Raw genomic sequence first — 26,710 nt, forward strand, 5'->3', positions numbered from 1 at the left:
ATATTTTTATTGACGTGTAAAAACAAAAAAAGATAACAATAAAAATGGTACAATATTTCATTCGTGTCGAGGGTGGGAAAAAAAAAAAAAAAAAAAAAAAAAGAGAGAGGGGGGGTTAGTAGGACCCTCCCAACGTACTTTCATCTCGGCGAAAAGGCCAAACGCGCCAAAAAATTGTACGTTGGTTGGACTATTTTTTTTTCTCTCTTGGCGCACGCGACGGCGTAACGATATCGACGTGAGTGATTCGCCGGAAGAAAGAGAAACGAATTCTTTGTGTTTATTTCCGCTTCTACGCAAAACCACGTTTTATTATTTTTGGGAAAGATTTTACTCGGATTTTATTTGTATTTCCAAAGCAACTTTAATACCTCGTCCCCCCCATCAAACCATGGAAACGGTACCAAAAGATATGAGAAATTTGAGGGCTTGCCTTCTCTGTTCCTTAGTAAAGGTAAGATATACGAAAAATACGATAATTCTGGTGTCTTTTTACGACGTGACCCAGCGTATTATAAATACCCCAACCTCCCCATGTTAAGAACGGCTTTCGAAATAAACACCCTCCCAACCTCGAAAGCCGTTCTTAACATGTGGAAGTTGGGGGTGGGGGGTTTATTCCGAAAGCCATTCTTAACAACATGCGGTGGTTGAGAGGGGGTGTTTATATACTACGCTCATCGTAAAAAAAAAAAAAAAAATACCCATGATTCAATGAACCAGAAATCCTTCTAGACTGAGGCATTTTTTTTTCTCAGTTTTGTTACCGAGCTGAAATATTAACGTTATTATTTGGAAAGACATTATTGGCGGATCTAAACAAGCCTCCCCCCCCAACGTAAAATTATTATCGTCGATAACGGACTTAACTTTCATATTAACAGTAAAAAAAAAAATAAAAAAAAAATTATGACTTTTAGTGTTTGTATTACTGTACACATAGATTCGAAAAAGTTGTCAAAAAACAAATATATAACAAATAAATGTTATCAAAGGCAAGATAAGTTACTTTTCTACCAAACTGGATATGTTTTTAGTGTTTTTATTCAATGTAACGCGTTTATTCAGCTCGAAAAACATACAGTGTTTACCGATGTATTGGAAAATTAAAAATGGCGACCGACTACTCTCTCTCTCTCGGAGTCGGTAAGTTTGGGAAAAGGAGTTATAAATAAAAAAAGTCAAAATACTGTTAAAAACCCACCGAATATATGTCAGCCTATGTCACGGTAACATATATTGAGTGAGTTTCTAACAGTATTTTGTCTGTTTTTTTATTTATAACTCATTTTCCCAAACTTACCGCCTTAAAGACAGAGTCGGCTGCCATTTTAAATTTTCGAATACACATCGGTAAACAACTTATCTTGCCTTTGGTAACATTTATTTGTTATATATTTGTTTTGTGACACGAATCTATGTACAGTAACCCAAATCCGACTTTTAAATTATAGATTCGAAAAAGTTGTCACAAAACAAATATATCACAAATAAATGTTACCAAAGGCAAGATGTTATTTTTCTACCTAACTGGATATATTTTTCGTGTTTTTATTTAATTGGTACACATGCAAATGCACTTATTGATCCGTGCTGAAATAATAAGGTTATTATTTAAAAATCCGTTCTTAACATGGGGAGGGTGTTTTGTACCTATTCTATACTTTAACCTTACAATTGAATTAAAAAAAAAAACATATAAAACTTTAATTAAACTTGGAAATACGATTCAAAAAATAGCGCGGATCAGTAAAGGTATTTAGCACCCTCCTTTGTTTTAAAATAAGCCAACGAACTTTGCTCTTTTTCAGGTCGATTCAGAAGCATAGGCGACCCTAAGTGTGATCGTACCGGTGTTAGATGAAAATCTAACCTCGATGTGAAAATGTTCCGATTACCAAACCGGACTTTCTGTTTTAGTTTAAAATAAGAGGTACATTTTTACGACGTGCTCCACTGCTCCACCGTATTATACCCCTCCCCATGTTAAGAACGGCTTTCGGAATAAACACCCCCACCCACAACCTCGAAAGCCGTTCTTAACATGGTGTGGTTGGAGAGGTGCAGGTGCTTATACTACTACGCTGAGGCAGGCGCCGCAGGTGGTCAAAAAATAGCCATTAATCAGATAAAGGTACTTAAAAACGGAAGTAACTAGTTTGTAAACAATCGCAGATTGAACTTGAGCAAAGCCACGTTATGTAGGAAGCCGTTCTTAACATGCGGAGGGGGGGCAGGTTTTGGAACTCTCCTGTACTTTCACCTAACAATTTAATAAGCAAAACTTCAAAATGCTATTTAAAAAAAAAATAGCACGGTACCTTCTTTGCATCTGTATTTATTATTTTACAGGAAATCCAATTGGGAAATTAGTCAAGAACGATTTGTTTTATTAATTTTTTATTTATCTTAAAAATATATTGGTTATTTATAAATAGGTTATTTATCGTTAATATTAATTCCAATAAGGTACGTAACCGGACCGGAAGAACCCACGTTTAAAATCTAACCGACTTTGCTTTCTTCCGGTCCGGTTACGTACTTCTCTTTAAGATGGCCACTGCTGGGCCTTTTGGCAAAGATCAAAGTGTAGTATCTGTTCTTCAGATGCGGCACTTCCATTTCTTGTTCTCTTTCAGTGGAGGAGAAATCCTTTACGACTGAGACAAATTTTTTATTTTTGTACCTTTTCTCCACGTTAAAAAAACGACCCTGGTGTCTAACACTGTTCTGTGGGGGTGGGGGAGGCATTGTAAATCGGTACAATTAATCGAATTGATATTCATGGTAATTTAAATTAAAAGGTACTCGTGCATAATTTGCATAATAATGAAGACCCAGAAGCGGTTCGAGGATTCGAATTTGTTTTACTGTACACACAGATTCGAGAAAGTTGTCAAAAAACAAATATATAACAAATGTTATCAAAGGCAAGATAAGTTACTTTTCTACCTAACTAGATATGTTTTTAGTGTTTTTAGTTAATGTAACATGTTTATTAGATTTTTTTTTTTACACAGGCATCACCACATTATCAAGGCCAAGAGGCCACTCAAGGATAAGGGTTAAAGAGTGTACAGTAGAAATTGGACAATATAGTAATCATTAGTAATGAAAATTTGGTAAATTTGTTAACTTATATGGAACGGCTCATCCAGAACTTATTTACGTTAGACTTGAACACAACCATATTGTAGTCAGCAGAAAAACGGAAGACAATTCCACAGGCATGCAGTTTCTAAGAAAGAAGCTTTGTTCATGGAATCTACGTTTTGGTTTAGGCACAGATAAAGAATGGGGGAAATTATTGATAGTGTTTTCAGCTAGACGAGTGTTTCTTGTGAAAGTTTGGCGAGGGGGGACCATAGATTGAAGCTCAGTCGAACACTTTCCATGAAAATAACGATACATCAGAGACAAGCTCGCAACATCTCTTCTGTGAGATAGAGGTTGCAAGGAAGAGAAAAGGACATCTCCTACAAGGCTACAAAGTCTATTTTGAACTCTATCAAGGCAGGACAAGTCCCTTCTAGCAGCTCCTGCCCAGATGTGGCAACAGTATTCCATCCTTGGACGTACCTAGCTCTTATATAGATAGAGAATTGCATCAGCAGTGAGATATTACTGGATCGATAGAAAGATCCCACCATTTTTCCAGCAGCCTTGGCAACAGATTTGATGTACGTGTTCCATTTAAGATCAGGAGTAATGGTCAAGCCCAGAAGCTTGTCAAAACTTGAGGCCTCCTGAAGACGAGAGCCATTCATTTCAATTGATGCCAGATGTGGATCAGAATGTTGATGATGTAAAGAGAGAAGCTTGGTTTTAGATGCATTAAAAGTAACCAGCCACTCCTTTCCCCATTGTACCACGTGCTCAAGATCAGAGGAGAGAGAATCAGAGAACTTGGTCGTTTACTGTCTTAGATGTGCTACATAAATGGTAGTGTCATCAGCATAAATGTCTACAAATGATGTAAGGATGTGATTTGGAAGATCATTAATGTAGACCAGGAAAAGAGTTGGGCCCAGGATGGACCCCTGAAGGACACCAGCATTAATACTGTGAGCTTCGGATTTTTGCCCCTCAACTACTACACTTATGAACCTATCAGAAAGAAATGATTTAATAATTGAGAAGACATTTCCAGCTATACCTTAGCTAGAGATCTTGTGAAGTAAACCCTACCCTATCAAAGCCATACCCTATCAAAGGCCTTTGATATGTCAAGAGCAATTGCCCTAGAAAGGTTGCCTCCGTCGAGAGATTTGCTAATCCTATGAGATATAACTGTAAGCACATCTGCTGTAGATCTAGCAGAACGGAAACTATATTGAGTGTCACTAAAAAGGTTATTTTTGTTGAGATGGTTGATTACTTCTCTATTTAACACAGATTCCAGCAACTTACTCATGACGCATGGGAGACTTATTGGCCTGTACTGAGAGGGGGATGAGCAATCACCTGAATTCTTAAATACAGGGCATAATCATACAGTGTTTATCGGTATATTTGAAAAAGACAAATGGTAGTGTGCTCGCTGTTGAATACATTAAGTTTTGGAAAATGAGTTCAAACTAAAAAATTATATAAAATGCTGTTAGAAACCCACTCAATATATATCAGCCTATGTCATGGTAACATATATTGAGTGAGTTTCAAAAAACTGTGTGCACTCATGGAGAGGGACTATGCATGCATGGCTCGTTTGGTAACCCTAACCCTAACCCGACGGCTCGTTTGGTATCTTTTGGACAAGGGTTTACATTACTTTAATCGGGCGTTCAAATTCAGTCCTAAAAATGAAGAAAAAAACTTTGAAAGTTTGTCTAAGAGTAAGAGAATTTAGCCACTGAAATATAAAACCATAAGATAAACACGTATATACTTCTAAATTACAGCCAGGCAGCCATAAAACTTTCTTATGTTTATAAACAGACGAAAATTGAGCGTTTTCAACTGCAATTTTTTTAAAAATTGTCAACTTTTGGCGTTAAATTCGAATGTGAAGGAATAAAATACCAAGTATGAACGTAAATATAATATTCCGATAGTTCTATCTTTTGGCTTTTTAAATTCCCCACTCTTTATCTGTGCCTAATTCCAAACGTAGATTCCATGAGGAAAGCTTTTTTCTTAGAAGTGCACGCCAGTGGAACTCTCTGCCGCTTGCCTTTTTCCCACCTGACTACAACTTGGACGTCTTCAAGTCCAACATAAACAAAGTCCTGACAAACCGCCCCCTTAAGACACTCTATCAAAACCCCCAATATTAATGATTACTATAATACTATCTCATTTAAACGTACGGATACACTTGTGAGGGATGATCTGTCCATTGTAGATTACACTCAATAGATATTAATTTTTTTTATTATTATTATCAGCGGTAGAATATTTTTATTTAAAGAAAATCAAATAAAAAAGCCACTTAAAAGAATCGTTGTTGGCATCGGAAAATAGGCACAAATTTTTCTAATTCCGATACCCCAAAAATGTCTGATTTTTTAAAAATTTTTTTTATTCCTGATTCTGGTTCCGATTAATCGATCCAACACTAGTTTCAATCCTACCCAAAGCCGGCCAGTGGCTTACTTGGCCAAAAAACGAAGTTAGACAACAACAACTATGGATTGCAGTGATTGCTGAGAATGCAGTTAGGAGATTCGGCGTTCCTATCCAATCGCGGTTACCACCTGACGAAGGCCAGAGGAATAGTTGGCCGAAACATCGTGAAACAAGAAAAGATGAGGATAATAGTCCGTAATAAATAATACTCATCTCAATAATGAATTCCAATTAAATGATATAAATTCTTTTTTTTTTTCAAAAAAAAACATAATTCACAAAAAAAATTTTTATTTCAAACTTAACCAACAACTGCTGGTACTGACTAGTTTACAGGCTTTAAATCTTAAATTTTGACTTTTACTTTGAAAAGGCCTTATTTCTATTATTTCCTTGAAAAATCCATGAAAAAACAGGCGATTTTAACTGGAATTCATGTCTTATACAGATGTGGCAACAGTATTCCATCCTTGGACGTACCTGGCTCTTATATAGATAGAGAATTGCATCAGCAGTGAGATATCTACTGGATCGATAGAAAGATCCCACCATTTTTCCAGCAGCCCTGGCAACAGATTTGATGTACGTGTTCCATTTAAGATCAGGAGTAATGGTCAAGTCCAGAAGCTTGTCAAAACTTGAGGCCTCCTGAAGACGAGAGCCATTCATTTCAATTGATGCCAGATGTGGATCAGAATGTTGATGATGTAAAGAGAGAAGCTTGGTTTTAGATGCATTAAAAGTAACCAGCCACTCCTTTCCCCATTGTACCACGTGCTCAAGATCAGAGGAGAGAGAATCAGAGAACTTGGTCGTTTACTGTCTTAGATGTGCTACCATAAATGGTGGTGTCATCAGCATAAATGTCTACAAATGATGTAAGGATGTGATTTGGAAGATCATTAAAGTAGACCAGGAAAAGAGTTGGGCCCAGGATGCTGAAGGACACCAGCATTAATACTGTGAGCTTCTGATTTTTGCCCCTCAACTACTACACTTATGAACCTATCAGAAAGAAATGATTTAATAATTGAGAAGACATTTCCAGCTATACCTTAGCTAGAGATCTTGTGAAGTAAACCCTACCCTATCAAAGCCATACCCTATCAAAGGCCTTTGATATGTCAAGAGCAATTGCCCTAGAAAGGTTGCCTCCGTCGAGAGATTTGCTAATCCTATGAGATATAACTGTAAGCACATCTGCTGTAGATCTAGCAGAACGGAAACTATATTGAGTGTCACTAAAAAGGTTATTTTTGTTGAGATGGTTGATTACTTCTCTATTTAACACAGATTCCAGCAACTTACTCATGACGCATGGGAGACTTATTGGCCTGTACTGAGAGGGGGATGAGCAATCACCTGAATTCTTAAATACAGGGCATAATCATACAGTGTTTATCGGTATATTTGAAAAAGACAAATGGTAGTGTGCTCGCTGTTGAATACATTAAGTTTTGGAAAATGAGTTCAAACTAAAAAATTATATAAAATGCTGTTAGAAACCCACTCAATATATATCAGCCTATGTCATGGTAACATATATTGAGTGAGTTTCAAAAAACTGTGTGCACTCATGGAGAGGGACTATGCATGCATGGCTCGTTTGGTAACCCTAACCCTAACCCGACGGCTCGTTTGGTATCTTTTGGACAAGGGTTTACATTACTTTAATCGGGCGTTCAAATTCAGTCCTAAAAATGAAGAAAAAAACTTTGAAAGTTTGTCTAAGAGTAAGAGAATTTAGCCACTGAAATATAAAATCATAAGATAAACACGTATATACTTCTAAATTACAGCCAGGCAGCCATAAAACTTTCTTATGTTTATAAACAGACGAAAATTGAGCGTTTTCAACTGCAATTTTTTTAAAAATTGTCAACTTTTGGCGTTAAATTCGAATGTGAAGGAATAAAATACCAAGTATGAACGTAAATATAATATTCTGACAGTTCTATCTTTTGGCTTTTTAAATTCCCCACTCTTTATCTGTGCCTAATTCCAAACGTAGATTCCATGAGGAAAGCTTTTTTCTTAGAAGTGCACGCCAGTGGAACTCTCTGCCGCTTGCCTTTTTCCCACCTGACTACAACTTGGACGTCTTCAAGTCCAACATAAACAAAGTCCTGACAAACCGCCCCCTTAAGACACTCTATCAAAACCCCCAATATTAATGATTACTATAATACTATCTCATTTAAACGTACGGATACACTTGTGAGGGATGATCTGTCCATTGTAGATTACACTCAATAGATATTAATTTTTTTTATTATTATTATCAGCGGTAGAATATTTTTATTTAAAGAAAATCAAATAAAAAAGCCACTTAAAAGAATCGTTGTTGGCATCGGAAAATAGGCACAAATTTTTCTAATTCCGATACCCCAAAAATGTCTGATTTTTAAAAAATTTTTTTTATTCCTGATTCTGGTTCCGATTAATCGATCCAACACTAGTTTCAATCCTACCCAAAGCCGGCCAGTGGCTTACTTGGCCAAAAAACGAAGTTAGACAACAACAACTATGGATTGCAGTGATTGCTGAGAATGCAGTTAGGAGATTCGGCGTTCCTATCCAATCGCGGTTACCACCTGACGAAGGCCAGAGGAATAGTTGGCCGAAACATCGTGAAACAAGAAAAGATGAGGATAATAGTCCGCAATAAATAATACCCATCTCAATAATGAATTCCAATTAAATGATATAAATTCTTTTTTTTTCAAAAAAACATAATTCACAAAAAAATTTTTTATTTCAAACTTAACCAACAACTGTTGGTACTGACTAGTTTACAGGCTTTAAATCTTAAATTTTGACTTTTACTTTGAAAAGGCCTTATTTCCTTGAAAAATCCATGAAAAACAGGCGATTTTAACTGGAATTCATGTCTTATACAGCCTAACATCAGAAATGTATTACGTATTTGAAGTATCCCATGTGTGTGGGTCTGGTCACGAATAGGCTCCTATATGGTTGACTATTAAAGAAAACTATTAGCAATCATTTTACTCATAGAGAGAGAGAGAGAGAGAGCCATGTATTTAACAGCTGTCCTGTTTTTAAATCTCCGAAACAGCTACATGATAAACAGCTGAGGTTCTTTGATTTTAAATGACTGTTTCTGTTTATAGCCATGATAAATTTTACATTTTAAATTTTAATTCAAGCCATTATATATAAAAAAATTTTTTTTTATAAAATTAACACTAGGTTGTCTACAATGCAATGTAGGTTACAATATCTAGTGGACTAAGTCACTGTGGGGAGGCATATGAAGCTTCCTCCTGGTGCACCACGGTCCTGGATATAACCTTAAACTATATCCGATGGTGAGGCCCCAGTTTGCGTATTTTGGGGAGTGTGGAGCCACCCTTTAATTTCCATTGCTCCCAGGTCCACTCTGAGTCAGAGTGATAGTACCTGTTAGGGTTCCAACTCGTGGTTAAATAGAAACCGACTTGAAAATAAGAATATATATTCTAAAAAAACACTTTCAAAAAAAACATAATTCACAAAAATTTTTTATTTCAAACTTAACCAACAACTGCTGGTACTGACTAGTTTACTTTAAGTCTTAAATTTTGACTTTTATTTTGAAAAGGCCTTATTTCTATTATTTCTATTATTTCCTTGAAAAATCCATGAAAAAACAGGCAATTTTAACTGGAATTCACGTCTTCTTCCTATCCCGTTGAGGTTACCACCTGACGAAGGCCAGAGGAATATTTAGCCGAAACGTCGTGAAACAATAACTAAGAAAGATGAGGATAATAGTCCGCAATCTCTATATAAATAAAATGAACTCATTTTTTCCCGTCGGATTTTGACCTTAATAGGATTAAAAATCAAGATATTTCATGCAAATATGATATGCACAAATGGCAGAACAATATCTGAGGTGTGTTATAGGCTTATTATTTCTCAAATTCCTCGATAATCTTAGATTTCTATACTTTTTCTGCTGAGAAGTCACGGCCAAAATCGGTTAAGATCAATGGAAGTGGTAAAATATTTTCTCTCTAATAAATTCCTCCTCCCCCTGCCACCACTTAACACCGTTTGGGGATCGTTCACAAGGAACAGTTGAGAAGAGAACACCGGTTTGGCTTCGTAGTTCTTTCATGTGAAGTTATTTAAAATCACTAAACTAAGCTGCAGTGCTCTGTGGCGTAGTGGTTAGCGTGCTGGACAATTCACATTATATTTTCACGTTCGCGCCGACCTACCGTAGTCGTTTTTTTTTTTTTTTTTTTTTTTCCTAAACAACTGGAATGGACTTTTCTTGGTGGCCGAACTGTTAACGTTGCAGATGTTTTTTTTTGTTTTTTTTTCACACTTTATTTTCCTACTTTTACTCATGACTCCGGGTTTGATCCTTCCTACTTACCTACCATAACATTTTTTAAAACTCACCCCCCCCCCGTCCCGGAAACAAACACTCGGGCAACGCCGGGTACCCCCGCTAGTAAATAAATAAATTAACAGATGATTTGTTAGCCATATTTTTTTTTCCACCTTCATCGAAACAGTAAACTTTGATTTTCTTGAATAAAAAAAAAAAAACTCAATCAAATTACGTGATTTTTGGCATTTTTTTTTTTTATCTGCATCCCGTGACTTGTACTTACACAAATGCCAATCTGAATAAGCACCCTTTTTTTTTCTCCCACAGACTTTTGATCAATTCGAATACGAAGGTTGCGAAAATTGCGACGAATACCTTCACATGAAAAACAACCGAGACACCGTTTATGTTTGCACAAGTTCCAACTTTGACGGGTGAGTTCACTTATCCCAGCAGCCGTTTACAATTTTACGTACTTGTATTATTGACTTCCATAAATAGGGGTACCTATTAAAATATGACGAGGACATCTATAACGATGATTAGGGGGACATTTATACCAGTTCTTGTGTTTCTCGGGGTGTTCGTATATTCTTATTACACAGATAATGTATGTATGTATGTATGTTTGTTTGTATGTCTGACAAAAACTTTCGACAGAGGCAACGGATCCTGATACAATTGGAATCATTTTGAAGCTCGACGTCTCGAACGACAGATATCAAAAAATTGGCTAAAAACATTAATTCTTTCACCCTAAACTCAGCCGTTTTGTACAAGGAAGGGTCGATTTTTTTGCCGACATCTGAGAACAGATACTGTTGAATAGTAGGAGTATATATTTCAAGATGATGCGAAGTTAATATTGGGGCACATATATAACGACGATGAGGGGGACATTTATAGCAGTTCTTATATGCTTTTTGAGGTGGTCATATATAACTGTTCTTATAACTGTTATGATATTTTGAAGTTGAACGTTAAAAAAAACATTTTTTGTACCAATGTAATATATAGATGCATTAATAGATAGATAGATAGATAGAAATAATACCGACAAAGGGATTTAAAAATTTAGTCGAGTGTTATCTATTAAAATATGACTGGGACATCTATAACGATGATGAGGGGGACATTTATACCAGTTCTTATGTTTGTCGGATAAAATGATAGGAACATTTATCTATATTGCATCATCATGACGACTGACAATTTCTGAGGGGAAGACATTTATATATCGGACAGGGGATTGTTCTTAACACATACCGAGGAGAGGGTGATATGTGCACAGGTCTTAACACAGAGGAGAGGAGACACGTAATCTTCGAAGGGTTACACAAAGTTCATTATAAGATGATAAACACATTCTCGTTGGCAAAAATGTGTCGATTCTAATGGTACTTATTTCGACTAATAAAGTTTATTAAGAAAGGAGTTATGATATTTTGAAGTTGAACGTTTAAAAAACATTATTTGTACCAACGTAATATATAGATGGATTAATAGATAGATAGATAAATAGATAGATAGAAATAATACTGACGAAGGAATTTTAAAATTTAGTCGAGTGTTATCTGTGAAAGTCCGGCAACGAAGCGACCATAGATTGGAGCTCAGACGAGTACTTGTCATGAAAATAATGCCCGGCTTTGCCTGGGTGTTTTGAAGGGATGTGTTGAGCAAAAAAAAAAAAAAAAGTGCTAGTAGGCGGCCAGGCTCGAACCCATACCACGAAGGAGGACAAGAATGTGAAATGAAATGAAAAACAAAAACGTGACGTCTTGGCTGTTGCATCCATTGCGAAACCGAATGTATAAATTAAGGCTTGGCAATTTAAAAGGGGGGATGATTTTCCAAAATGGCGAAAAAAGTCGACCCCTCCTTGTAGAAAAGTGCCCAGTTGGGAATGAAGGAATTTGTGTTTTTCACCAATTTTTCGATATTTGTCGTTCGAAGGGTCAAGCTTCAAAATGATAAAAATCTCGATAGTCACCTGTAAAACAGATAGGACGAAGACGAAGTACTGAGTACCGTCCATGCTCACCGGATTTGACCCCCCCCTTCCCTGGACTTGGGGGGGGGGCATGCTTAATATAGGGTTCACACTACAAACAAACTACAATGAATGAGTTGAAAGCAACCATTTAAAGAAGATGCATCAACATACCCACTGATTAGGAACGTTTTTGCTTCAAAATGATACCAATCTCGTGAAAATCTGTCACCTCTGTTGAAAATTTTAGGCAGACAAACAAACAAACATACATACATACATTTAAACAGACAGGTGAGATTTATATTATAGATATCACAAAAAATGTTAAAACTAAAATAAGTTTTTTTTCATATTTCCTGACTTCCATTCCATACTTGGGTAAACCGAGTCCACTATAGGCGTCTTAACTTAGCGTACTAAATTTTTGGACTTAACTCTTAATATTCTCATGAAACTTCCTCCTTTGGGGGAAGCTGGTTAAACTTGCCTTGGGTTAATCTCATTGGCTTCTTTTAGTAACGTTGTTAATTAGAAAGCCATTCTTAACATGGGGAGGAGGAGGGGCTTTTTTTTAACTATTCGAGACACTTATCTAACAATTTAATAAACAGCATGGATCATAAACTGCACAAGCATCAAATTAAAAGAAAAAAAAATTTTGGTTTGTTGTACCATACACATTGATATCAAAAAGTGTTCGATGCCTCCGTTCAGTCTTGAAAGACAAAAGATAACCCCCTATAGAGGCAGCTGTGAGGTAAGAGGATTGATAATTCATATTTGGATTATATGGACTACTATTCTCATCTTGAGTTATTTTCACAACGTTTCGACAGATGTAACCTCCAACCTTCTTCAGGTGTACCAAGCAATCAAACCTTGTACCGTGAAAATGCGAGGGTTGGCCATAGTTTCCACATTAGCTTTTACTATTGTGAGTCACGTCCCTAGTTGACCACCATCCTTCTTGCACCAGGCCAGTGATGTTGGTTCTATTGCCTTGTGAATCAGCTCAGTTAGTGGATGACCAAGACCGTGCCCAAACCATCGGAGTCTCCTGATAAGAAACTTACATTGTACATGGATTAAACTGGTTAAACTTGCCTTGGGTTAATCTTATTGGCTTCTTTTAGTAACGTTATTATTTAGAAAGCCATTCTTAACATGGGGAGGAGGGGCTTTTTTAACTATTCGAGACACTTATCTAACAATTTAATAAACAGCATGGATAATAAACTGCACAAGAAAAAAAAAATTTTGGTTTGTTGTACCATACACATTGATATCAAAAAGTGTTCGATGCCTCCGTTCAGTCTTGAAAAACAAAAGATATCCCCTATAGAGGCAGCTGTGAGGTAAGGGTTGCGTAATCACCAACCACACCTCTCCTGAATTGGCACTGCGGAGATTACATACACCACCTGAAAGTCCCAAATGGTCACCCATTTAGTACTGACCACCCACCAACACCGAATTACTTGAAATTTGGCACAAATATTCCTCTTCATGAGTTAGGAAAATTTGCCAAATTATTTGGTCCTAAATCTTACCGTTCGAATTTTTTTTGGGGGGGGGTAAAATTTGCATATTTTGCTTCTAAATTTATGCCGCAAAACATCACAGGATTTCAGTGTTTTATAAAAAAAAAAAAATATTTCCCCATATTCAATATTTCTGAAATTTGGTAGGAAGGGCATTTAGGGATTGTAGAATCCAAATATTTAATTATTTTAAGCCCATACCTGGTAGAAAATAAAATTTTGCTCACCCAAAAGCATGTCCCACAAATCATCAATTTTTTATTTATGTAGCTTACGGTCAGTCTAGAGAAAATATGTCCTCTTCAATTTTCATAATTTTTTTTTTATAGCATCTACTATGACTGTTTAAGTTCTCAGAAGAATTTTGTGAGGGTTTCTAGCCTACTTTAGAAGATATGGCCCTGCCAAGTTTATCTTTTTTTTTTTCTATGTACGCACGGTAATTCAGTGAAAGGTTGATAAAGACAATCATCCTTGTGCCTAATTTGCTCGGTGGGGGAGCAAATAAATACCGCTTTTAATTGAACTTTTTTCACACGCACACACATTAATGATAATAAAAAAAAAAAAAAAATAAAAAAAAAATTTGCACACACACATACAGAAATTGTATATATGTCCTTTTTTGCAAAAACGCTTGGGTTTTTATTAGTTTAGTCCACAGAGGGAATGACGTATTGTAGTTAATGTTGCCAGTCAAGAGTAAAGTCGCCAAAGAGTCCATTTTCACTGTAGTAACAAAGACCCTGCAACACTCCCCCTCCCAGATCTTACAGAGCCTTGTGCCTAAATTTGTTTTCTAAACTTGAATTTTACTTTTAATTTATTTTAATTTTACATGGAATTATTTTGATTGTAATTTTCATTTTAACGAAATAAATTATATATCAAGATCAAAGTATAGTATCTGTTCTTACTACATGCTGTACTTATGTTTATAACTTTGTGATATGAAGTGGGGGATCACTTTTCTGTATTAATTTAATGTGATATGATCACCCACTTTACAACCAGTCAGTCTCAAAGCCATTGACGTCATTCTCTAGATCATTCAAGTTGTTTTTGAAGGATTCCAGTTATTTTTTAAGAATTCAAGTCATTCTTAAGGTCATTCAATTCATCCTTAAATTCATTAAAGTCATTCTAAGTCATTTACTTTTTATTTATTTAAGTCATTTCAGCCCATTTTTCGGTCATTTTAGTTTATCTTTAAGAATTTCATGTCAAGTCTACATTCACGCATTCATTCATTACACGAGAGCACGCGACTGATGGCTATCGGCCTTGTTTTTATAGAATTGTCTGAAGAGTTTGTTACATTCGAAGATACGTTGATAACTAGGGCTCCCTTTTCTTCTCCGCTTTTTCCGCAACTTTTCAGACTATTGTCACAGATTTTTATCTTTTCCTTTATTGTTTGTGTTGTTTCTTTCCTACTTTCTTGTGCATACGTGCGCAGCATAGTCGACTCGACAGACATTTTATTCACAAAGAGGAAACACATAGAATTATACAAAATTGCATCTATCAGTCTACGTCCGCTATCTTTCGAGTTTACGTGTCATAACCATAACTGGACAGAAATAATGTATAGGGCTGTGACAACAGAATATTCTTTTCATTCTTTTGACTCTCGGGTTTATATCCGACACAGACCCAGTCAATCAACCGAGAACCACATCAGTCTATATAAAAACATAAGATATTAACAGATATATATTCAAGAGTTGAAACAATAAAAAGAATATGCTGTTGTCACAGCCCTATTAATAACCAAACAACACTGTAATACAATGAAAAGAACAAGCCGCATGTGTGTGGTCCCCCTCTGGTGCTGCATGCGAGATGAACTGCTAGACTTTGGAATTCCCTTCCGGGTCCCTGCTTCCCCAACTGTACTGATATGCAGAAGTTCAAGTGTAACGTGAACAGACAGTTTGCTGCCCAACTCCCTACACAGTACCCCAGTAGCTTATGTCCCTGATAGTAACCCCCTACATCAAAGTGGCAATGTGCCTTGTTTGAGGTGAAAACGTAATAAAAAAAAAAAAATGCCACAAAAAATAGTGAAGAAATGATGAATGTGAGAAGTGTGAAGGTTAAGTTAGTCCTAGAAACAAAAATTACTTCCGTCATAGTTAAAAATTGAGTAATTTGATTTGAACTTAGCACATTTTTTTTGCTCTTCTTGGCCCAATCATGGTGCCTGGCGCCCTAATGGCTATCTGTCTTGTTAATTTGGATATTTTTAATGTATGTATGTTTCTATATGAACGACTTGTTTCTTCAAAATACCACCATGCCTGATGCTTCATGTGTGACAACCAGGATTTGAATTTTTATTTCCACGTAATGCAGAATTAGTCTGAAGTATTCTATACGTTTCCGTTGCATTTTTTCCTAATGTAAAACAGAATATTATTGCATATCGTTCTTAAGTGTCCATATCTCCTATTCATTCTTTCATTCTGTCTGTTTCACTTGTTACTTCTCTTTTCGCGACAGTAGCAACACCAGTCACTGAAGCGACGTGGTTGCTATGGAAACCAGTCATAAAAAACGTCACTCACCTCCTTACGTTTTTTTTTTTTTTTTTTACGATTTTGAACACTACTAAAAAAATTTCCTTTTATATATTTAACTAAATCGACTTTAGTATGTAAGCTTTTTTTAATAATGAATAAATATGGAAAATTTCAGTAAAATATTACTATTATTTGATTTTTGCTAGATTTTTAAAACAAGGGTGTGTCTATGGGTTAATAAACGTCACTACATAGGAACGTTGTTTAAAGCGTCGATAATGTAAAAACGATTTTTCATTATTTTTGTATGTGTCCAGATAGCATTTTTGAAATTCACCAGCTGTGAAAATAATGCTTTAGTAGGGTGTAATCTAATTCATGTTGAAGCTGTTCATTTGAACCTGAAATCATGAAGTGTGGTTATTTATCTCATAAAATGTATAGCAATAGCATACTGAATTTTCAAGACCACACGTTACAAGTTTTTTTTTCTTTTTTTTTTTCTAAATTTGTTTCTTCAAAATACCACCATGCCTGATGCTTCATGTGCGACAACCAGGATTTGAATTTTTATTTCCACGGGGATAAGATCATAGTGTAAAAACATAAGACCACACGTTACAAGTTTTTTTCTTCTTTTTTTTTTTCTAAAAATTTGCCATCAATTTTTTATTTAAAAAAAAAAAAGATTGTTTCTTTTTAAACTTAAAAAAAGTTTTTTATTAAAAAAATTTTTTTTTCAAATTATTTTTTAAATTAAAAAAAAAATTTTCAATTTTAAAAAATTTTTAAATTATTTTAAAAAAATTTTTTTTAAATTATTTTTAAAAAATTATTTTATAAATTATTTTTATTTTTTTTAATTAATTTTGTAATTTAGTACTTATTTAAAAAAATATTTTTGAATTATTTAAAAATAAACAAATTTTTTAAATTTTTTAAAAATTATTTTCTTTACAATGCTTCTGAATATTTTAGAAATGAGGATTGATTATTTTTAAATTTAAATTTTAAACTAAAAATATTTTTTTTCATTATTTTTTAAATTTAAAAAAATTTCAATTTTGTTAGATTTTACTATTATTTTTTTAATATTTTAAAATTATTTCTGTTAAATATAAAAAAAATTTATATTTCTTTAAAATTATTATTTTTTTAATTTAAAAAAAAATTTTTTAATTATTTAAATTAAATTAAAAAAAGATTTCAATTTTTTAAAATTTTTAGATTATTTTTTCTTTTTAATTTTTTTTTCAATTTTTAAAAATAATTTTATGAAATTGTTTTTTATTTTTTAAAATTATTTTTGTAATTTAGTACTTTTCTTTATTATTGAAAAAAAAATTTTTTTAATTATTTAAAAAATAAAAAAAATGTATTTTTAATTTTTTTTAAATTCTCTTTACAATGCTTCTTAATATTTTAGAAATGAGGATTGATTATTTTTTAATTTTATTTTTCATTATTTTTTAAATTTAAAAAAATTTCAATTTTGTTAGATTTTACTATTATTTTTTAAATATTTTAAAATTATTTCTGTCAAATTTAAAAAAAAATTTAATTTCTTTAAAATTATTTTTTTGTATTTAGTATTTTTAATTTAAAAAAAAATTTTTTTTAATTATTTAAAAAAAGTTTTTTTTCGTTTTTAATGCTTCTGAATATTTTTGAGAAGAGGATTGATAATTCATATTTGGATTATATGGACTACAATTCTCATCTTGAGTTATTTTCACAACGTTTCGACAGATGTAACCTCCAACCTTCTTCAGGTGTACCAAACAATGAAACCTTGTACTGTGAAAATGCGAGGGTTGGCCATAGTTTCCACATTAGCTTTGACTATTGTGAGCAACGTCCCTAGTTGACCACCATTCTTCTTGCACCAGGCCAGCAGTAATGTTGGTTCTATTGCTTTGTGAATCAGCTCAGTTAGTGGATGACCAAGAGCGTGCCTAAACCATCGGAGTCTCCTGATAAGAAACTTACATTGTACATGGATTGTAGAGTCATTCCATGTCAATTCACCAGGCCATTACACCCACCGACACCAAATTACCTGAAATTTGGCACAAATATTCCTCTTCATGAATTAGGAAAATTTGCCAAATTATTTGGTTCTAAATCTTATCGTTCAGATTTTTTGGGGGGGTGGGGGGTGTATGCATATTTTGTTTCTAAATTTATGCTGCAAAACGTCACAGGATTTCAGTGTTTTATAAAAAACAAAATATTTCCACTTATTCAATATTTCTGAAATTTGCTAAGGGCATTTAGGGATTGTAGAATCCGAATATTTAATTATTTTAACTCCATACCTGGTAGAAAATAAAATTTTGCTCACCCAAAAGCATGTACCACAAATCATCAATTTTTTACTTATGTAGCTTACGGTCAGTCTAGAGAAAATATGTCCTCTTCAATTTTCATCATATTTTTCTTATAGCATCTACTATGACTGTTTAAGTTCTCAGAAGAATTTTGTGAGGGTTTCTAGCCTACTTTAGAAGATATGGCCCTGCGAAGTTTATCTTTTTTTTTTTTTTTTTTTCTATGTACGCGCAGTAATTCAGTGAAAGGTTGATAAAGACAATCATCCTAATGCTCCCAAACTCCTCAAATGTTCATATTGTGTTAAGTAATTTCTTAAACTATTCAATAAGATAATCTTTGTTAATCTATATATATAAAAGCGAATATGTATGTATGTATGTACGCTTTTCCTCGATGTCCACAAAAGATTTCTTTCAGAGAAGCGCTTGCTCGGTTCACAACTTCTTAAAACTTTTTTATATCATCTATAAATTGTAATATCTCAGAGTTAACCACGGAGCTCGCCTGTCTATTTAATTTTATTGACTTTCAAACGTTAATTATTCGACATTTCCCGCATCGGCACGCGTTACATTCGGTTTTCGGTATAAAAAAAAGCGAAACTCGACTCTAATCACAGGCCGAAAGCCAGTTGTCTCAAGAGAGCTAAGTAACGTCTGATATGACGAAGTCGACATTGAACAGACTAGCTTTCATTTCGCTCCTCCTAATAAACAGGGAGCGGGTTTTTAAAAACAAACAAACCGATTTATTCACCTCATTTAAAACTGTCCCGCACAAAATGCTAACTGCTGAATAGCTATCACCGTCACGTCAATCAAAAACGCGCACCTGTTTTTGTTTTTTTTTAACACTTTACTATTTTCCAACTGCGCGTCGTGAAGGCTTCGCTTTTTTTTTTCACATTTTCGGGTTTTTTTCACATACCCCGAAAAACACCCGAGCAACGCCGGGTACCCCTCGCTAGTTTAAAAAGAAAATAATTTAAATATATATTTTTTTAGATTTTATAAAACACTGAAATCCTGTGACGTTTTGCAGCATAAATTTAGAAGCAAAATATGCAAATTTTACACCTCCCCCCCCATAAAAAATATCCGAACAGTAAGATTTAGAACCAAATAATTTGGCAAATTTTCTTAACTCCTGAAGAGGAATATTTGTGCCAAATTTCAAGTAATTCGGTGTCGGTGGGTGCAGATTTCAACTTTTTGCTGGTGTTTTGACATGGAATGACCCTGTAGCTTTTTGGATATGGTCAGATACAAAATTCGAGAAAATGGCAATGGAAGAGGCAGGTTTCGCACGATAAATGACTGCATTTATTGAAATCTGTTTTTATTCATTCATATCTAATTTGGTTTAGTTTGCTTGTTTTACGGCATATCAACCCTTTTCGGATTATTTAATGCCGAATCCAGTTATTTTGGAAATAGTATTCATGTTGCATCCAGTTATTTTGTAAAAGGTTTTTATTGTTCGAGCTTTTTGTATCTTTAATGAGTAGTTTGTAGTGTTTGGTTTGGTTGTTTTATAGTAGATTTTATTGGTTTTGTTCCTTGCCCTGCAGAACATGAATGAGTTTTGCAATGGAAGAGGGAAAAGGGTTACAGTATTAATGTTTGGTACATTTTACATTTTAAGCTAGGAAACCAGTCAGGAAGTGGGGGGGGGGATAGAAAGAGAAAGGGGAATGGGAAGAACGAAAAAGGGGGAAAGGTGGGTTGTTTTTGTTTTTGGTTTTGCAGAACATAATTAAGTTTTGCAAAAAGAAAGTAGAAAAACAAAAAACATCAATGTTAGGTGCATTTCGTCTCAGGAAGCCAATATCTTTAGACAGCCTGATCTGGTAGCACCAGATTCCTATCTAACAAAACATAGACTTGGGAATTCCCGCATCTTGCAACACATAAGGTCGTCGAAGTATGCCATTGTTTTCCATCTGAAGTCAGATTCACTGTGTACTTTTTTATTTTTTTATTTGTTTACATTGGCATCACCACTTATCAAGGCCAAGAGGCCACTCTAGGATAAGGGTTAAAGAGTGTACAGGAGACAATCCGTATTGTTTGGAATCTTTGCACCACTGCTAATCACCTATCAACCTTTATTAGAGTTGCCTCCCCTTTGTCAACCAATTTTTTTACAAGTTCAAAACCATAATCATAAACAAGAGACTAACTCATAGAATACGAAAATAATTACGGAGCCAATAACTTTTCCCTTTTCTTCTCCAAACAACATCCAACATGCCTGAAGACAGTCGAAGGCCAATCTGACCGAAACATTGCACAAATAACACTCAAGATGAGAACAATAGTCTGACCAATAAAAAAAAGTAATATAAACAATTTTCATCCATGAAAATTTAATGGGAAATAACTCTCACGTCTTAAATAAATCAAATTAATTCCGTTTATAAAGGCAACTAATAATTGAAAATAAATCAAAAATGTAAAATAAATTAAAAATATATCAAAACACAGCTCACACCGCCCCATTCACCACACCAGTCAGATAGATCAATAGATAAATAAATAAAAAGATAGATCGATAGATATATTGATAATACACATAGATATATACACGGTGTCCCAATAAAATGTATACACGCTTTGACCATAAAACCAACATTTATTATAAGAAAGAAAAGTTTCATACATAAAAATCAGCTAATTACTGAAAGTGTTCAAATTAATGGCCATTGTGGTCCATGAACAGCTGACAATGTTCACTGATTGAAGCAAAAACGTTCCTAATCAGTGGGTATGTTGATGCATCTTCTTTAAATGGTTGCTTTCAACTCATTCATTGTAGTTTGTTTGTAGTGTGAACCCTATATTAAGCATGCCCCCCCCCAAGTCCAGGGAAGGAGGGGGTCAAATCCGGTGAGCATGGACGGTACTCAGTACTTCGTCTTCGTCCTATCTGTTTTACAGGTGACTATCGAGATATGCTCTTACGTTATGCCAATAGTGGGGAAGTGCCATTCTGTATTCCTAAACATCTTTTGGGAACGTGGTATAGCGTATTCATATAGCAAATTGAGATAATTTAAAGAGTGTGTACATTTTATTGGGACACCCTGTGTGTATATATATATATATATATATATATATATATATAGGGTTTATGTTCCTTGATAGAAGCGCTGCTTGAGTTTGAATAATGTATCTAATACATATTTGTTTTATATATATATATATATATATATATATATAACTAATTTAATTATGTTCTATATATATATAACTAATTTAATTATGTTCTATATATATATATATATATATATATATAACTAATTTAATTATGTTATATTTATATATATTTAACTAATTTAATTATGTTATACATATATAACTAATTTAATTATGTTATACATATATAACTAATTTAATTATGTTATATATAAATAACTAATTTAATTATGTTATATATATATAACTAATTTAATTATGTTATATATATATAACTAATTTAATTATGTTATATATATATAACTAATTTAATTATGTTATATATATATAACTAATTTAATTATGTTATATATATATAACTAATTTAATTATGTTATATATATAAATAATTTAATTGTTATATATATAACTAATTTAATTATGTTATATATATAACTAATTTAATTGTTATATATATATATATAACTAATTTAATTATGTTATATATATATAACTAATTTAATTATGTTATATATATATATAACTAATTTAATTATGTTATATATATAACTAATTTTATTATATATATATGTATAACTAATTTAATTATGTTATATATATATATAACTAATTTAATTATGTTATATATATATAACTAATTTAATTGTTATATATATAACTAATTTAATTATGTTATATATATATATAACTAATTTAATTGTTATATATATATATATAACTAATTTAATTATGTTATATATATATAACTAATTTAATTATGTTATATATATATAACTAATTTAATTATGTTATATATATAACTAATTTTATTATATATATATATGTATAACTAATTTAATTATGTTATATATATATATAACTAATTTAATTATGTTATATATATATATATAACTAATTTAATTATGTTATATATATATAACTAATTTAATTATGTTATATATATATATATATAACTAATTTAATTATGTTATATATATATATAACTAATTTAATTATGTTATATATATATATATATATATATATATAATTTGATTATGCTATATATATATATATAACTAATTTAATTGTTATATATATAACTAATTTAATTATGTTATATATATATATATATAACTAATTTAATTGTTATATATATAACTAATTTAATTATGTTATATATATATATATATATATATATATATATATATATATATATATATATATAAATAACTAACTAATTTAATTATGTTATCTCTATATAAATAAAATGAACTCATTTTTTGCCGTCGGATTTTGACCTTAATAGGATTAAAAATCAAGATATTTCGTGCAAATATAATATGCACAAACGGCAGAACAATATCTGAGGTGTGTTATAGGCTTATTATTTCTCAAATTCCTCGATAATCTTAGATTTCTATACTTTTTCTGCTGAGAAGTCACGGCCAAAATCGGTTAAGATCAATGGAAGTGGTAAAATATTTTCTCTCTAATAAATTCCTCCCCCCCCTGCCACCACTTAACACCATTTGGGAATCGTTCACAAGGAACAGTTGAGAAGAGAACACCGGTTTGGCTTCGTAGTTCTTTCATGTGAAGTTATTTAAAATCACTAAACTAAGCTGCAGTGCTCTGTGGCGTAGTGGTTAGCGTGCTGGACAATTCACATTATATTTTCACGTTCGTGCCGACCTACCGTAGTCGTTTTTTTTTTTTTTTGTTTTTTTTTTCCTAAACAACTGGAATGGACTTTTCTTGGTGGCCGAACTGTTAACGTTGCAGATGTTTTTTTTGTTTTTTTTCACACTTTATTTTCTTACTTTTACTCATGACTCCGGGTTTGATCCTTCCTACTTACCTACCATAACATTTTTTAAAACTCCCCCCCTCCGTCCCGGAAACAAACACTTGGGCAACGCCGGGTACCCCCGCTAGTATATATATATAACTAATTTAATTATGTTATATATATATATATATATATATATATATATATATATATAACTAATTTAATTATGTTATATATATATAACTAATTTAATTATGTTATATATATATAACTAATTTAATTATGTTATATATATATAACTAATTTAATTATGTTATATATATATATAACTAATTTAATTATGTTATATATATATAACTAATTTAATTATGTTATATATATATATAACTAATTTAATTATGATATATATATATAACTAATTTAATTATGTTATATATATATAACTAATTTAATTATGTTATATATATAACTAATTTAATTATGTTATATATATAACTAATTTAATTATGTTATATATATAACTAATTTAATTGTTATGTATATATAACTAATTTAATTATGTTATGTATATATAACTAATTTAATTATGTTATGTATATATAACTAATTTAATTATGTTATGTATATATAACTAATTTAATTATGTTATGTATATATAACTAATTTAATTATATTATATATATATATATATAACTAATTTAATTATGTTATATATATATAACTAATTTAATTATGTTATATATATAACTAATTTAACGTCAAGGGTGTGAATTCCATGTAGAAATTGTATATTATATATATAACTATATATATTAATTATATTATTATAACTATTTATATATATAACTATATATATAATTTAATTATATATATAATAACTATATATATAATTTAATTATATATATATATAATAACTATATATATAATTTAATTATATATATATATATAATAACTATATATATAATTTAATTATATATATATAACTAATTTAACGTCAAGGGTGTGAATTCCATGTAGAAACGTTGTTTTAATTTGAATAAAATAAAATACGCGCCAGGTGCGCTTGAAAGCCAAATCAGAACGTAATATTAGGAAAATAAACAAATATTTTACTTGTTTGAAATTTATAACATAAATATATTTTGGATATGAATTATTATAAATTTAACTTTTAACCATGTTATTATTTAACAGTAATAGCATCATTAATATATACTAGTAGATTTTCGACCCCTATTTCCACGGGTATGAAAGAAGAGGGTGGTCTTGTTACTCCCTGACACTATTTGCTCTACTGTGATTTCCAATCGACTCACAGTATTTATCAAAACATGTTTTTATTATTTTTGTTACATATTCTTTTCTAAACTACGAAACACAAATGTTTATTTTAAGTATTTACATAGATGACCCATTAGCAGGATGGCCATCCACCTGCTATTGCTAATGTTTTCATGCCGACAGGCGTAAACATTAAAATCAATCGAGCCTGAAAAAAATCAGTTTGCATAGTGTCCTCTTGCAGATATAGAGGGGAGGGTAATGTCGGTTTTGTTAGATTTAATTGTGGCATAAAAAAATCAGCAGCAGCCAGCCAGCCATTCTGCTGACAGGCTGTTTTTTGGTATTTTTTTATATGGTAGTCACCACTTAACAAGGCCCAGAAGCCACTCAGGGATAAGGGTTATTGCGTGTACAGTAATCAATGGGATAATATTGCGTTAATTGTTAGTAATGGAGATCTGATAAAGTGTCATACTTAAGGGGGCGGTTTATCAGGAATTTGTTTATGTTAGACTTGAAGACATCCAAGTTGTAGTCAGGTGGAAAACAGGCAAACGGAAGAGAGTTCCACAGGTGTGCACTTCTAAGAAAGAAGCTTTGTTTATGGAATCTATGTTTTGATTTAGGCACAGATAAAGAGTAGGAAAAATTATTGACAGTGGTTTCAGCTAGACGAGTGTTTTTCGTGAAAGAATGCCGGGGGGGGGGGAACCAGAGATTGGAGCTCAAGCAAGCACTTGCCATAAAAATAACGATAAAACAGACTCGCAACGTCTCTTCTGTGGGAGAGAGGTTGCAGGGAAGAGAAAAGGGCATCCCCCATTAAGACACAAAGCCTATTTTGTACTCTGTCAAGGCAGGATAGGCTGTTTTTAGCAGCTCCTGCCCAGACTTGGCAGCAGTACTCCATCCTTGGACGTACTTGGCTTTTATACAGATAGAGAATTGCATCAGTAGTGAGATATCTCCTGGAGCGCTAGAAGGATCCCACTATTATTTTAAGTTGGCGGTTGTTTATTGGCTTTTACAAGTAAACAGTAAAACGCAATTATTTTTAAGTGACAATTTTCTTGGTTGAAATCTGTGATCGAAACACGATTCAGTATATTTAGTTATTGTTGGCGAAAAGTGTTTTTGTGTGTGTGTGTGTGTGTGTGTGTGTGTGTAGCGGAGTGCTAATGAGCGCAATGGAAAATAACAGCAGCAGCAGCAGCAGCTTTTAATAGAAAAAGGACACTTATGTAAAGTAGGAAGTGTGTGTGAATTGCATCTGAAAACAAGAGAAAAAAAAGACAGTGCGTGCTCGAGAGAAAGAAAGGCGATGTAGAAAGAAATGGACGTGTAAAGTCGCAGGTGAGAAATGCCAGCATCGGGTTGAGGAGAAAATAAGTCAGCGTCAAAAAAAAAAAGAGTTGTAAATCTAATTGGTCCCACTTTATCAACCAAGCTCCAGCCCCTGTCCCATCACCGGAATGTTGTATCACTGTGTCTGTTTTACAAATATTTCAATGGAATTGTCACACAGCAGATATATATATATATAATTAGTAATAATATAAAAAGAAAAAAGATGAGAATGGGCTGGCTGTGCTCAGGAGGAGAAACACGAGCCAGATAAAATAGACATGTGGCAGCGAGAGACTTTAACGGTAATAAAAACTTTTAAGAGAAAAAAATGTTGACCCAGATTTTATTTATTTACTATAGCTGGACACCCGGCATTACCTGGTCGTAAAATACGTTTAAATATGATATTTTAATTAATACAGATTTTCTATTTATTACATTAGCCTGGGTGCCCGGGTGTTTGGAGGTGTTAGGGTGTTTGGAGGTGTTAGGGTGTTTGGAGGTGTTGAGCAAAAAAAAAAATTGGTAGTAGGCAAGCAGGCTCAACCCATACCCTGAGGGAGGAAAAGAATGTGGAAAAAAAAAAACATAACGTCTTTGCCGTTGCGTTTATCACCAAACCGAAGTGACGTAGGTTTAAATTAAGGCTAGTCAATCGAAAAGAAGGGATGACTTTTGAAAACATCAGTGTAAAAGCGACACCTCCCTGTAGAAAAGTGCTCAGTTGACAGTGAAGAAATTAATTTTTTAGCCAATTTTTCAATATTTGTTGTTCGAAAAGTTGAGCTTCAAAACCATACGA

At 32.7% G+C, this 26,710-nt stretch overlaps 1 protein-coding gene across 1 annotated transcript in view; it reads left to right on the forward strand.

The window, feature by feature from the left end:
- The first annotated feature begins 246 nt into the window (after positions 1-246).
- LOC145271120 (transcription elongation factor SPT4-like) overlaps positions 247-26,710 on the forward strand; it is a 70,619-nt gene continuing 44,155 nt past the window's right edge. The window contains exons 1-2 of the mRNA XM_080126662.1: positions 247-454; positions 10,244-10,350. Of these exons, the coding sequence (XP_079982788.1) occupies positions 392-454; positions 10,244-10,350 (170 nt within the window). The 5' untranslated portion in view covers positions 247-391. The remainder of the gene's footprint in view (positions 455-10,243; positions 10,351-26,710) is intronic.

This window comes from Euprymna scolopes, chromosome 46, assembly GCF_053919585.1.
Source record: "Euprymna scolopes isolate OS-2025 chromosome 46, ASM5391958v1, whole genome shotgun sequence".
NCBI lineage: Eukaryota > Metazoa > Mollusca > Cephalopoda > Sepiida > Sepiolidae > Euprymna > Euprymna scolopes.